The 15,867-nt window shown below is 42.1% G+C and overlaps 1 protein-coding gene across 2 annotated transcripts in view; it reads right to left on the minus strand.

Moving 5' to 3' along the window:
• Positions 1-9,708: 9,708 nt before the first annotated feature.
• LOC124619623 (HSPB1-associated protein 1) overlaps positions 9,709-15,867 on the minus strand; it is a 111,030-nt gene continuing 104,871 nt past the window's right edge. For both annotated transcript variants that reach the window (XM_047146131.1, XM_047146132.1), the window contains exon 7: positions 9,709-10,426. In XM_047146131.1, coding sequence (XP_047002087.1) covers positions 10,016-10,426 — 411 coding nt within the window. In that variant the 3' untranslated portion in view covers positions 9,709-10,015. The remainder of the gene's footprint in view (positions 10,427-15,867) is intronic.

Here is a 15,867-nt window from a genome sequence, read left to right on the forward strand (position 1 = left end):
ATCAATTTTTTGCAGTCCTCTTGTGCTGCTGTTTCAAATATAACTGCTGAGGCAGTTATCCTAATTGTCTTTATCTGCAATTTTTTGCTTCCTTGGATCTATGCTTTGTGTGGTTGACTGTCTCAAAACCTTTGGATCCTGGTTTGTTGTCGATTTTATGAATAGTCGGTGGCCTGTTTTGCTTTAGCTTGTTCAGCCTTAATGTTCTCTTTTGCTTTGGGTTTTACAGTGAAACCTGCTACATCAGTAGTTGGAAATTGAACCTGTTCTGTTCTGGATTTTTCTGCCTCTTTTCTAAGCTTTTCTGTCTCAGATTTTAGTTTTTCATTTTTGACCTTAAGCATGAATTTGTTCTAGTTTTAGTGCCTTTGTTTGGGCTGTTAGCTAGTGATTTTCATTGTTGAGGATATCAGTTTGTCTTTATAGTTTTGCTTGATGCAATGAACCAATCAATTCAAAGTCATGTCAAGAAATTGTAATAACATGTACTTCAGCTTGTTGTCCGAGTATAGTTTAGTCCTTCCTTAATACTCATATTTGTTCCTCCAAAGGTGTCTGTGTTATTGCACCATTCAGTTGGCGTTGTTTGAAGGCTGGCAGCAGACAGTGAGAGAGAGATTTTCCTTGTTCTGAGTTCAGTGATAATGTAATTCATTAATGTGTCCATTATTGTTAGTTTGTCTTCATCAAGAGATAATTGTTGGTGTACTGGCAGTGCTGGACATGCTGCTTGATCTTTGTTTCATGTAGACAGCAGCTGCCATTGTGTATAAGTTTCCATACAATGCTCAAGTTTCTGCATGTGGAACATCACGCAAACCTAAAGTTCATTATAACAACAGAATAAAGTCCCTAACCAACGTGACAATTAGATACCAGGTACTCTAAGTGTGGCTTTGTTACCTTAGTAAAGTCCGTCTATTGGATCAGATGTTCAGGCACCTCCAATTATTCTTATATGGTGTTCAGTGTATACAGCTTGGTCTTTGTTACTGTCCAAGAGGAGTGAGACAGTGTTGTGCACTGATGTCTGGTGTTGCATGTGGCAGTTACTGATTGCACAACTGGAGCAACTGAATCACATTTTCCAGCAGGGCCTTGACTACCTCTGACCACGCCCTGAAATGAAGAATATACTATCCACTATCCATGCCACTCAACCCACAGTGGTATTCCACTGCCCACTAAGCCTATGCAATATCCTTGTCCATCTCTACTTGACCCCTTCCCAACCCCTTACCTTATGTCTCACATCCCTGCAACAGATCTAGATGCAAGATCTGTTCCAAACATCCTATCATCGTCTACTCCATTCTAGTCACAAACACCTCTTATCCCATAAAAGGCAGGGGCACCTGTGAAAGCAGCAACCACTACTTTCTACATGGGCATGACAACTAACAAGCTGCCTATCCATATGAATGACACAGACACAATGTGCTTTACTTCAATGACTGCTTCACAGCCTGGCCACACTGCAACATCCTCAGTACAGCCTGGATCTTTCACTGTGTGATTTTCACATCTTTGGTGACCTGAAGACAGACATGGGTGGACATCAGTTTCAGTCAGACAAGTAAGCACAAGAGTGAGTGTGGTTGTGAATCTGTCAGTGGTTGACCATATTCTATGAGACAGGAATTGATCATCTAACCTACCAATGGGACAACTGTCTTAACGAAATAATGCAACTATTCCAAGGTCCCATTGTGGTGGCTATTCAGACTGACATCTCTGCCCAAACTCTTTGCCTTTACTATGTCTTCTGCTTGTGTCTGTATATGTGCGGATGGATATGTGTGTGTGTGTGTGTGTGTGTGTGTGTGTGTGTGTGTGTGTGTGTGTGTGTGTGTGTGTGTGTGTGTGTGTGCGCGCGCGAGTGTATACCTGTCCTTTTCTCCCCCTAAGGTAAGTCTTTCTGCTCCCGGAATTGGAATGACTCCTTACCCTCTCCTTTAAAACCCACATCCTTTCGTCTCTCCCTCTCCTTCCCTCTTTCCTGATGAAGCAACCTTAGGTTGCGAAAGCTTGAATTTTGTGTTTGTTTGTGTGTCTATCAACATACCAACGCTTTTGTTTGGTAAGCTACATCAGAGCATTGTTTACCAACCTAAGTTCACCACAGGATCAACATAGCTCAGCTTAAACCAACACTTTTTTGACTTTTTTCACACCAGAACTCCAGTTGCTTTCTAGTTCACCTTTATCTCTTCCCATATATTTTTATTTTCATTTTAACCTTATGTTATAATTTCCACCATCTAAATACCATGTCACCCCTCACAACATCCCCACAACGGCCCCACCAAGTTTTATTTACATGCCCTCTGCAAACATGCCTTCACTCTAGCTAGATTACGCTACCATATTTTACTTACTCAAGCTTGCCTGACATTTGGCATTACCCCCAAAGGCCTCACACTTAAAGCTCCCATCTCTGGCTGTAACCCTTCTTTCCATCAGTCCCTATATCGGTTCCAAACTGAACAATCCATAGCCCTCACCCACCTAATACTTCACCTACACATCAATTCAGCCAATGAACACACCCGTCAACTCCTATCCCTAATCAAAGTCCTCAATCTTTCCTCTCCTACATCCACACCAGCTGATCAGAGCATCCTCCTACAGGCCAACTGCAAATTAGAACAGCATGTCACCCTCCACCTCAAAAAACTATCTCACCTCCGGAAAGGCAACTCACTCACCCTCCACAACCTTTCCAACAAACCTCAACCTCCTCTAATTGCACACAGACCCAGTCTCTCCCATCTACTCAATCTCCCACTTCCAGCTCCACTCCCCCAAAAACCTCAAAATTCTAATCAACACAATCTGGAACCACAACACCCTAATTCATTAGTTAACCTTGCCTCCAAACCTCTTTCCCAATCCGAAACCTCTGTCCTATCCAAAGGCCTCACCTTCAGCCCTACTCCCAGATTCAACCAAACAGCCCTCGTCAAAGATTTACTGTGCTACACTCATAGTCTCTGCTGGAAATATCACTTTGCCATGGAGAAAAATAATCCTAATCCTACTCCTAATGATCCAACTCCCCAAGGCACTATCCAAATTGAACCGTGCCTGGAATAGTTCTGTCCTCCGTCACAGCGGGACCCACCTCCTCTTACTCAAAATCACCCTCTCCAAACCTTTCAGGAATTTCTCACTTCCAGTCTTGCCTCTCAGTCTTTCTTAAAAAACCTTAATCCTACTCCCAACATCATCACAGCTGAAGCCCAGGCTATCCGTGATCTGGAGGCTGACCGATCCATCGTCATTCTTCTGGCTGACTAGGGTTCCACGACCGTGGTACTTGATCATAGGGAGTGTGTGGCTGAGGGGCTGCGTCAGCTTTCAGACAACACTACATACAAAGTTTGCCAAGGTAATCCCATTCCTGATGTCCAGGCAGAGCTTCAAGAAATCCTCAGAACCTTACACCCCCTACAAAACATTACACCTGACTCCATCAACCTCCTGACCCCACCAACACCCCGCACTACTACCTTCTACCTACTTCCTAAAATTCACAAACCCAAACATCCTGACCTCCCCATTGTAGCTGGTTACGAAGTCCCCACAGAACGTATCTCTGCCTACTTAGATCAACACCTTCAACCCATTATATGCAGTCTCCCATCCTTCATCAAAGACACCAACCACTTTCTCGAATGCCTGGAATCCTTACCCAATCTGTTACCTCCGGAAACCATCCTTGTAAACATTGATGCCACTTCCTTATACACAAATATCCTGCTTGTCCAGGGCCTCACTGCGATGGAGCACTTCCTTTCACGCCGATCACCTGCTACCCTACCTAAAGCCTCTTTCCTCATTACCATAGCCAGCTTCATTCTAACCCACAACTTCTTCACTTTTGAAGGCCAGACATACCAACAATTAAAGGGAACAGCCATGGGTACCAGGATGGCCCCCTCGTACGCCAACCTATTTATGGGTCACTTAGAGGAAGCCTTCTTGGTTACCCAGGCTTGCCAACCCAAAGTTTGGTACAGATTTATTGATCACATCTTCGTGATCTGGACTCACAGTGAAGAAGAACTTCAGAATTTCCTCTCCAACCTGAACTCCTTTGGTTCCATCAGATTCACTTGGTCCTACTCCAAATTCCATGCCACTTTCCTCGACGTTGACCTCCATCTGTCTAATGGCCAGCTTCACACATCCGTCCACATCAAACTCACTAACAAGCAACAGTACCTCCATTATGACAGCTGCCACCCATTCCATATCAAATGGTCCCTTCCTACAGCTTAGGTCTTCGTGGCAAACAAATCTGCTCCAGTCCTGAATCTCTGAACCATTACACCAATAACCTGAAAACAGCTTTCACATGGTGCAACTACCCTCCCGACCTGGTACAGAAGCAAATAGCTAGAGCCACTTCATCCCCCCCTCAAACCCAGAACCTCTCACAGAAGAACCCCAAAAGTGCCTCACTTGTGACAGGATACTTTCTGGGACTCGATCAGACTCTGAATGTGGCTCTCCAGCAGGGATACAACTTCCTCAAATCCTGCCTTGAAATGAGATCCATCCTTCATGAAATCCTCCCTACTCCACCAAGAGTGTCTTTCCGCCATCCACCTAACCTTTGTAACCTCTTGGTTCATCCCTATGAAATTCCCAAACCACCTTCCCTACCCTCTGGCTCCTACCCTTGTAACTGTCCCCGGTTTAAAACCTGTCCCACGCACCCTCCCACCACCACCTGCTCCAGTCCTGTAACCCGAAAGGTGTACACGATCAAAGGCAGAGCCATGTGTGAAAGCACCCAGGTGACTTACCAACTGACATGCCTACACTGTGAAGCCTTCTATATGGGAATGACCAGCAACAAACTGTCCATTTGCATGAACAGACACAGGCAGACAGTGTTTGTTGGTAATGAGGATCATCCTGTGGCTAAACATGCCTTGGTGCACGGCCAGCACATCTTGGCACAGTGTTACACCGTCCGGGTTATCTGGATACTTCCCATTGACACCAACATATCACAACTCCAGAGATGGGAACTTGCCCTTCAATATATTCTCTCTTCCCATTACCCACCAGGCCTCAACCTCCGCTAATTTCAAGTTGCCGCCCCTCGTACCTCACCTGTCATTCAACAACATCTTTGCCTCTGTACTTCCGCCTCGACTGACACCTCTGCCCAACCTCTTTGCATTTACACATGTCTGCCTGTGTCTGTGTATGTGTGGATGGGTGTGTGTGTGTGTGTGTGTGTGCGTGCGCGAGTGTATACCTGTCCTTTTTCCCCCCTAAGGTAAGTCTTTCCGCTCCCGGGATTGGAACGACTCCTTACCCTCTCCCTTAAAACCCACATCCTTTCGTCTTTCCCTCTCCTTCCCTCTTTCCTGATGAAGCAACCATGGGTTGCGAAAGCTTGAATATTTGTGTGTGTGTTTTTTATTTTATTGTGTCCATCAACATACCAGCACTTTCTCATTTGGTAAGTTAAAGCATCTTTGTTTTTTTATATATATTTTTCCCACATGGAATGTTTCCCTCTATTATATATATAGGTTGGTCCACTGATAGTGACCGGGCCAAATATCTCATGAAATAAGCATCAAACAAAAAAACTTCAGCGAATGAAACTCGTCTAGCTTGAAAGGGGAGCCTAAATGGTGCTGCCATAGGCGAAACGGATGTCAACTGCATTTTTTAAAATAGGGACCCCATTTTTATTACATATTCGTGTAGTAAGTAAAGAAATATGAATGTTTCATTTGGACCACTTTCTTCACTTTGTGATAGATGGTGCTGTAATAGTCATAAACGTATAAGTACATGGTATCACATAACTTTCTGCCAGTGCGGACCGTATTTGCTTCGTGATACATTACCCATGGTAAGATGGACCATTTACCAACTGCGGAAAAGGTCGATATTGTGTTGATGTATGGCTATTATGATCAAAATGCCCAACAGGTGTGTGCTATGTATGCTGCTCGGTATCCTGGACGACTTCATCCAAGTGTCCGGCCCGTTCACTGAATAGTCACGTTGTTTAAGGAAACAGGAAGTTTCAGCCACATGTGAAATGTCAACCACGACCTGCAACAAATGATGATGCCCAAGTAGGTGTTTTAGCTGCTGTCGTGGTTAATCCACACATCAGTATCAGACAAATTGCGCAAAAATCGGGAATCTCAAAAACGTTGGTGTTGAGAATGCTACAACATCGATTGCACCTGTACCATATTTATATGCACCAGGAATTGCATGGTGACAATTTTGAACATCGTGTACAGTTCTGCCACTGGACACAAGAGAAATTATGGGACAATGACAGATATTTTGCATGCGTTCTATTTAGTGACGATGTGTCATTTGCCAACAGCGGTAACGTAAACCAGCCTAATATGCACTATTGGGCAATGGAAAATCCACGATGGCTGCGACAAGTGGAACATCAGCAACCTTGGCGGTTTAATGTATGGTACAGCATTATGGGAGGAAGGATAATTGGTCCCCATTTTATTGATGGCATTCTAAATGGTGCAATGTATGCTGAGTTCCTACATAATGTTCTACTGATGTTACTACAAGTTGTTTCACTGCATGACAGAATGGCGATGTACTTCCATGATGGATGTCTAGCACATAGCTCGCATTTGGTTGAAGCGGTATTGAATAGCATATTTCATGACAGGTGGATTGGTCATCGAAGCACTATACCATGGCCCGCACGTTCACCGGATCTGACGTCCCAGGATTTCTTTCTGTGGGGAAAGTTGAAGGATATTTGCTTTCGTGAGTCACTGACATTGCCCAACAACATGCATAAGTGCATTGTCAATGCATGTGGAAACATTACGGAAGGTGAACTACTCCCTGTTGAGAGGAATTGCCAAATGCATTGATTTTGAGGGACATCATTTTGAGCATTTATTGCATTAATGTGGTATTTACAGGTAATCACGCTGTAACAGCATGCATTCTCAGAAATGATAGGTTCACAAAGGTACATGTATCACATTGGAACAGCCGAAATAAAATGTTTAAACATACCTACGTTCCGTATTTTAATTTAAAAAACCTACCTGTTACCAACTGTTCATCTAAAATTGTAAGCCATGTTTGTGACTATTACAGTGCCATCTATCACAAAGCCAAAAAGTGGCCCAACTAAAACATTCACATTTCTTTACATACTACATGAATATGTAATAAAAAATGGGGGTACCTATTAACAAAAACAACCAGTAGACATCTGTTTGACCTACGGCAGCGCCATCTAGTGGGCCAACCATAGCCCCATCTGGTTTCCCCCTTCAAGCTAGACAAGCTTCGTTCTTTGTAGTTTTTTCGTTTGACACTTATTTCGTGTGATATTTGGCTCGGTCATGATCAATGGACCACCCTGTATATATATTTATGACCGCTACCACCAGCGACTCTGAGCGGAACGTGAGTATTACGTGAATAGCAGTCTGAAGTGGGATTGGGAAGTGGGAGTGATAGCAGGGTACAGGTGGGGGTGGTGTGGGGGGAAGAGAAGATAGTTGTCTGCCGGAATATGCAGGTACTAGAGACTTTCAGGCGCAGCATTGGGAGTTGAGGTGTGGGGGGGAAACTGGAAGCAGAAAAGGAGAGGAGCAGGGAAGGGGAAAGGATGGGTGGGTACACTGGCAGAAGGTGGCACACATGCTCCCAACCCTCCAACCACCCACAAGACTTGGCTGCAAAAAAGTGCCCCTCTGTCACCCAGTATCTCCCTGGACTGGAACAAATAGACCACATCCTATGTCAGGGCTTTGATTATCTATCATCATGCCCTCAAATGAGGGACATTCTACCCAAGATCCTTTCCACCTCTCCATATAACGTCCATAACATCGTAATCCATCCCTAGGCCTATCCCAATCCCAAACCCTTACCACAGCGATCATATCCCTGAGGAAGGTGCAGGTGCAAGACCTGCCCAATCCATCCACCCAGCACTTCCTAATCTAGTCCAGTCACAGGCTTATCCTACCCCATCATAGGTCAGGCCACATGTGAAACCAACCATCTCTTACACCAGTTCTTCTGCAATCACTGCACAGCTATTTATATTGGTAATGATTATCAATCAGCTGTCCACCAGGATGAGTGGCCTCTGCTACACTATGGCCAGCAAAGTAGACGATCCTGTGGCACAACATGCAGCTGACCTTAACAAGCTTGATTCCAATGGCTGCTTCACAGCTTGGGTCATCTCAATCCTCCCTTCCACTGCTTGCTTTTCTGAACTGAGAGTTAACCTTACAACACATTCTCCACACCCAAAATTATCTGACCCTCAATCTACAATAACCTGTTGTCCGTATAGCTTCCACCCAACAGCTTCCACCCCCTCATTCTATCACCTCCTCCCTTTTCACAATCCTCCACCCTCTTTGTGAGCTGCTGTCTGCAAATGTACCTGCCCATCCTTTCCCCTTCCCTTCTCCTTTCCTTTTCTGCTCCCTGTTTTTTCCCCCAACACACCACCACCCACTGCTGCACCTGGCAGTCTCTAGTCCCTGCATGTCTCGCAAGGCAGCTGTCATCTCTCACCCTATCTGTTCCCTACTATCCCTCCCTCTTCTCCACCTGACTCCAGATTGCTATTCACATGACAGTTGCATTCCTGTCAGAATTGAAGATGATGGTGGTCGTGTGTGTGTGTGAATGCATGGGCATTTGCTATGCTGGAGAAGGCTTTGGCCAAAAGTTATAATGTGTAACAGTCTTTTTGTTGTGTCTGTCTGCAACTCAACAGGTCATCTTCATAGCGAGAAGCAATCTATCCTTTTCCTAATGTTGCAAAAATATTCAATCAGATTTTGATACCATTTCAAATTAGTGCAGAGATAAGCAACTTGCTTTACATGCACAGAAACATGCAGTTCACAAAATGAAAAAATGCAGAACACTATGGCTACAATATTAATGGGTCTCAATTAGAACCAGTCAACAGATACAAATAACTGGCTATAAACAATGTGTACAGACATGAAAAGAAATGATCAAATATACTCATTTGTAGGCAAGCAGGTGGCTGGCTTTGGTTCAATGGCAGGAAACTAGGAAGAAAACCCAGTCAGCCTAGATACAAGACTGCTTAAAAATCACTTGAGTAGCCCCTTTTAGAATACTGCTCAAGTGTGTGGGACACATAACAAGTAGGACTAAAAGGGATATTGAACATATGCAAAGTAAGGGTAGCAAAAATGGTTACATGTTTGTTTTACTAAAGGGGGAGTGTCACAAAAGTGTTGAAACAGCTGAGTTGGTACACTCTAGAAGACAGATGAAAATCATCCCATGAATGTCTACTTACAAAATTTCAAGTATCATATTAAGTGAATAATCTAGATATATTCTTCAGCCTCCAACTTAACAGTCACACACAAATCTTGAAGAGACAATTAGAAAAATTACAGCATACACAGAGGCATTTATGCATTGGTTTCTCCCTCACTTCATATGTGATAGGAATGGGAAGGAACCCTGACATGTGGTATCATGCTGAGAACACTCTGCTATGTCTTTCACAATGGTTTGTTGAGTATGTACGTGGATGTGGAATTACCATAAGGCTTGTAAAATCCTACAATTTATTATAAAAATATGCAAAACACATGTACTTAAAAAAAAGGAAGAAAGAAACAACAAAACAGTTATACAATGGATATCACACTGAAATCATTGCTCATTTTTCTGACAGACACAGGCTAATTAACAACTAATTTGAAGTGTTAGAATTGCATCTTCACTTATCTGTCTAAGCATTTTAAAGTTTCTATTGAGTGTACATATTATTTAACAAAACATTCTTTACACAATTACATAATTCATTGCAATTAATGGAACACCAAATAACAAATTTAACTGCAGGAAACTCTTACATGGACCAGAAAAAAAGAGGAAATAAAATATGCTGCGAATGGGTTTTGGAAATGGTTGACTGTGTTGCCCTGTACAAAAATATTAATGAGAAGGTCAGTTCCTGTCATCTTAAATTTGTCTGTTTATCTGTTTTCAGAAGTACATCTCTGACTGCTGCGATGACTGTTGGGTGGCAAAATGCATTTAGACACTCTTCTAACAGTGTTCTTTGACAATTCTTCTCAGAGTCCGATTTATCAAAAGGTACGTTTTTACATTTATCAAGCAACAACTGCTGAAAATCTGCTACTGGGCAAGTAGGTACAATATTCAAAGCCGTTTTACTTATGGTGGAGTATATTTTACTTTTGTCTTCTTTTTCTTCTTTGCTTGCTGTAGTGCTCACTAACTTATCAGTAGTAGTGTGTATGTCAGATGTGGTCACACCTTCAGAGGTTTTATTCTGTGTGTGCCTCTCCAAGCTTATCTGCACTAGCTGAAGAGTATCTTCAAGTGGAGAGACTGGCAAGTCAACCTATAAAAAGAGAAACCACAGAGCAGTCAGCTTCACAGTTCATTTACAGACTGTCACACAGAAGTTAAATGTAAAAGTCAACATCTGATAGATTCAGGCTGAACCTGGGTCAGTGAAAATGAGATAGATTTGTGAGTAATTACAAACTTGCCACTAGTACCTGCAGTTCAAATTTTTCACATTATGTTTTTTCAAGAAATTGAAGAATGTAGCAACTTCTGGGTACTGGAGTGACTTTTTTAAAAAAAAATTATGTGACAATATTTAACTTGAGGAATAAAATTTAGTTACTTATGGTATCGTGCAATCTCAAAAAATATATAAAATGAATCTGAACACTCACTTTTGAAGTAGTACAAGAGGAAAAGCACTGTATTATTTTCCAGTAAGCAACTCCACAGCATATGAATAGAGAATGGAGAATCCGTCAAGCATTGAAAAAATGAATACCAATGCCTATAGACACAGTGTAAGCAGTTCACACAGGGAAGCATTGTTATTTGTTGTTAGACAAGGTGCATTAGGTGTATTTTCTAATGGCTTATATTGTAAGGTTGAGTGTGCAATTACTGGTAGATTGGAATGTTGTGATATATCCGATGAAGTACACTACTGGCCATTAAAATTGCTACACCATGAAGATGATGTGCTACAGATGCAAAATTTAACTGACAGGAAGAAGATGCTGTGATATGCAAATGATTAGCTTTTCAGAGCATTCACACAAGGTTGGCACTGGTGGCAACACCTACAACGTGTTGACATGAGGAAAGTTTTCAACCAATTTCTCATACACAAACAGCAGTTGAGCGGCGTTGCCTGGTGAAACGTTGTTGTGATGCCTCGTGTAAGGAGGAGAAACGCGTACCATCATGTAGCCTATTGCGATTGCGGTTTATCGTATCGCGGCATTGCTGCTTGCGTTGGTCGAGATCCAATTATTGTTAGCAGAATATGGAATCTGTGGGTTCAAGAGGGTAATTTGGAACGCCGTGCTAGATCCCAATGGCCTCGTATCACTAGCAGTCAAGATGACAGGCATCTTATCTGCATGGCTGTAACAGATCGTGCAGCCATGTCTCAATCCCAGAGTCAACAGATGGGGACATTTGCAACACAACAACCATCTGCACTACAGTTCGATGACGTTTGTAGTAGCATGGCCTATCAGCTCGGAGACCGTACCTGCGGTTACCCTTGACGCTTCATCACAGAGAGGAGCGCCTGCGATGGTGTACTCAACAACAAACCTGGGTGCACGAATGGAAAAACGTCATTTTTTGGGATGAATCCAGGTTCTGTTTACAGCATAATGATGGTTGCATCTGTGTTTGGCGACATCGCAGTGAATGCGCATTGGAAGTGTGTATTCGTCATCGCCATACTGGCGTATCACCCGGCGTGATGGTATGGGGTGCCATTGGTTACACGTCTCGGTCACCTCTTGTTCGCATTGACGGCACTTTGAACAGTGGACGTTACATTTCAGATGTCTTATGACCCGTGGCTCTACCCTCCATTCGATCCCTGAGAAAACCTACATTTCAGCAGGATAATGCACAACTGCATGTTGCAGGTCCTGTACGGGCCTTTCTGGATACAGAAAATGTTTGACTGCTGCCCTGACCAGCACATTCTCCAGATCTCTCACCAATTGAAAACGTCTGGTCAATGGTGGCCGAGCAACTGGCTCGTCACAATATGCCAGTCACTACTCTTGACAAACTGAGGTATCGTACAGAAGCTGCATGGGCAGCTGTACCTGTACACGCCGTACACGCCGTCCAAGCTCTGTTTGACTCAATGCCCAGGCGTATCAAGGCCATTATTACGGCCAGAGGTGGTTGTTCTGGGTACTGATTTCTCAGGATCTATGCACCCAAATTGCATGAAAATGTAATCACATGTCAGTTCTAGTATAATGTATTTGTCCAATGAATACCCATTTATCATCTGCATTTCTTCTTGGTGTAGCAATTTTAATGGCCAGTAGTGTAATAAGGACAGCAATTAAGTTTTTAGAAGAGCTACACAGGCCTCCTATTACTAATAGTCCAGACCATCACTTTTTTTAAGGTTATGCAGGAACTATCAGTCACCACACAAGGACAGGCAGGAATGTGCGACAGAGAGATTCCTAAACATCAACAATGCAATGCTTGGTACATGCAATGGAAAGGCACTTCATACAGAATTTCAAAGATGGAAACCAACACCAAGAGTGCAGACTTTGAGGATGAAACCAGACAGATTGGAAGGGCTACTACTATGAGAAACAATAATCACTGTAAATGCCACTGATTACATTTCTGAAGGCCTCTTCAGTACTGTTAATTACCATGGAAAAAATGTTTCTCTATGATGAAGGTGGCCTCAGATTCCTTTGTTGTGGTTTCATATGATCAATGTGGAAAGCTGGCAGCAGTGAAAGTGTATGATTAGAAGCTGAATGGAAACAAAGTGCACACATGTGAAGACATGATGGACTTTATAATAGGTCAAGATGAAGACACGGCCAAAATAATAATGATGAGAGATGAAGAGAGACATAACAAAGATATGCCATGGTTAAATTCCCTGCTACTTTCTATGCCCACCATTTAATCACATAACCACATGCAGATACACACAACAAAATGATAGCTTTGGCTAGGCCACAAAGATTTTTTGTACAATGGAAGTTCTAATGGTCAGCCTCAAAGATGAATTAGTGTCACTAAGGTAATTGGAAAACTGAGCAGCAACAGAGCTATGCCGTTGTGATGTGACATACATTTCATTAATGCAAGCACATCCATGTGGGAAGAGGATAAACTCTTTCTATCACCATGAGGGTGCTGAAGCACATTAGAGATGGTTAGTTCTTAACATGACTGCCATCATGTGGAGATTTGTTTGACTTGTTCCGGTGTAAAGTCAAGTTCTATTTTGTCTGTCGCCCTTTGCTTGCAACACATCTGTAGTTCACAAAGTTAAGAATTATCATTTCCTTTTGTAATAAACTTCATTAATATGATTTGTTTGAATTGTTGTGTAGCAATCAGATAAAGCAGGTTTCCTAGGCACCCCATATTTGATGAGTAGGCAAGATACAAGACTTAAGAGACCATTATATATAAAAAGAATGACTGTCCACATGCCTGAAGAAATTATGAGTGCAAAATTCCAGGTAAGCATTGTTAACTTGAATAATGCAGAAGTGGAGCTAATGCAAGGTTCAGTCATTGCAACAGCATCTAACATCTACATCCATATTCTGTAAACCACTGTGTAGAACACTGCAGAAGGTACTTCCAGTTGTAGCATTTGTTAGGGTGTTATCTCATACCATTTGCATATAGAGTACATGAAGAATGATTGCTGAAAGACCTTCATGCACATTGTAATTAAGCTAATCTTAGGACTTTCAGGGTTAATTGGTACCTTCATGCATCTGCCACTTCAGGTTTTTCAACATTTTTGGACATACTTATGTGAGTCATACAACCTTGCCACCCTTCTTTGTACACACTCAAAATCCTCTGTTACAGTTACCAGGTACGGGCCCAACACACTTAAGCACTATTCTTGGATAGTTTGCAGAAGTGTTTTGTAAGCAATATCCTTTGTTGACTAGCTGCATTTTCTAAGTATTCTATGAATGGACCTAAGTCTGCCAGCTTCTTTACCTATGAGTGAATCTGTATAATTGTTTCAATGTGTGTATTCACAATATGTTACATGCTGGTGTTTCTGCAAATTGAGTGTTTTAAATTGTGACTCACTGACATTGTAGCCATTAGATAGCACATTTTTGCATTTTTTTAAGTGCACAATTTACAGTTCTGAACATTTAAAGCTAGTTGTCAATATTTGCACTGGTTTGATGCCTTCTCAAGATCTGACTGAATATTTGTGCAGCTTGTGACATATAGCACATCTTAGGTGACAGATATATTGGATGGCAGTTTTGTGGACCATTTCTGCCATCCTTCTTTTAGATGGCGATGAACTGTGCTTTCTTCCAACCAACAAGCATAGTTTTTTGTTCAAGCAATCTTAAATTATGGTTAAAAGAAGGGCAAATGCAGTCTTAAATGCTGTATAGAATCTAATTGGGATTCAATCAGACTGCAGTATTGTCCAATTTTGACCATTCCAGATATTCTCAGTGGAATATTCACTAATATATGTATCATTTATCTTTGCAGGGGTGGAAATTTAAAGTGGGATAGTACTTCTGTAACTTTCTGTGTAAAGGAAGATTTGGCAATAGTCTTCAGCATTCCTGCTTTTGCTTTTCAACTCTCACTTTCAGTTTCTGTTTGATCTATGAATGGCTAGATACTAACTTCAGTGCCACTAAAATGCATAGATGTGACCAGAATTTTGTTGGGGTATTTTGATAAGGTTCTGCTATGGTAATTTAAGAATTCAAGCATTGCCAGTGTATTTCAATTAAAATTTTTCTATCTATAGATCTATGCTTTGCTTTACACCAGTAGTACAGCAGCTGCTGTTTCTTTACAGAGACTACATGCCAAAGCCCACCTCCCATCACATGATGTTCAACAATGTACACATCTGTTCTGTGTACCGTCAACAGTTATAGTTCCTCTAGATGTTCCTTCCCAGAGCTACATGTTGTGTTCCAGTTTGAGATGTGCACCACTGTCTGTATCTAGCTTACTGGACTTTTCAACTATTTTAGTTGCACTTTGTGCTTTGGTAATCATTATTGGTACAACTGCCTCAGGGGTCACTGATACCAGATTTGATGAGGATATCCTTAAAGAGATCCAACTTATTTCCATGATGTGTGGAATTTCAAATTATCTGCTCTGTTAAGTTTTCTGAGAAGCTATTTAGTATTGTTTCACAAGATATCATGCCACAGTCACCACTTAAAAAACTATAATCATCCCAATTGATTTTAGGATGTTCAAAGTCTCCTCCAATGATGAAAGTGTGAAAGGTGAACATAAATAATAGTGAAATGAGGTTTTCTCTGAAGTTTCAAGTCACATCTGGGGTTGAGTCTGGCGTCAATACAATGATCCAATGATATGTTTATGCCCACCCTTGATACTGAGTCTTGCAGAAACACTCTCACATGTACCGTCTATTACTACCATGGTGTATTTGAGTTTTGTGTCCACTGTGGCATATACACAACCTCCATTTTCATGAGCCTATCCTTTTTATTGGCCAAAAATGTCAGTGATGTCTATTTCTGAGTTAAGCAATCTTTCTGTACCTAGTAATAAAGTGACCTCCATTGCCTTTTATGACTGTGTCAATCTCTAACACTTTGTTTTGAATGCTTTGTCATTTGGTCACAAGGATTACGATAGTCTTGCCTGGAGGGAGAGGGGTGGGGGCATTTCTTTGGATCCTGCGCCAACAGTTTCAGTTTCAGTGGAAGACAGCACTCTGAACTCCTTGGTTAGATGGATGGATGC

This window comes from Schistocerca americana, chromosome 6 (genome assembly GCF_021461395.2).
Source record: "Schistocerca americana isolate TAMUIC-IGC-003095 chromosome 6, iqSchAmer2.1, whole genome shotgun sequence".
NCBI lineage: Eukaryota > Metazoa > Arthropoda > Insecta > Orthoptera > Acrididae > Schistocerca > Schistocerca americana.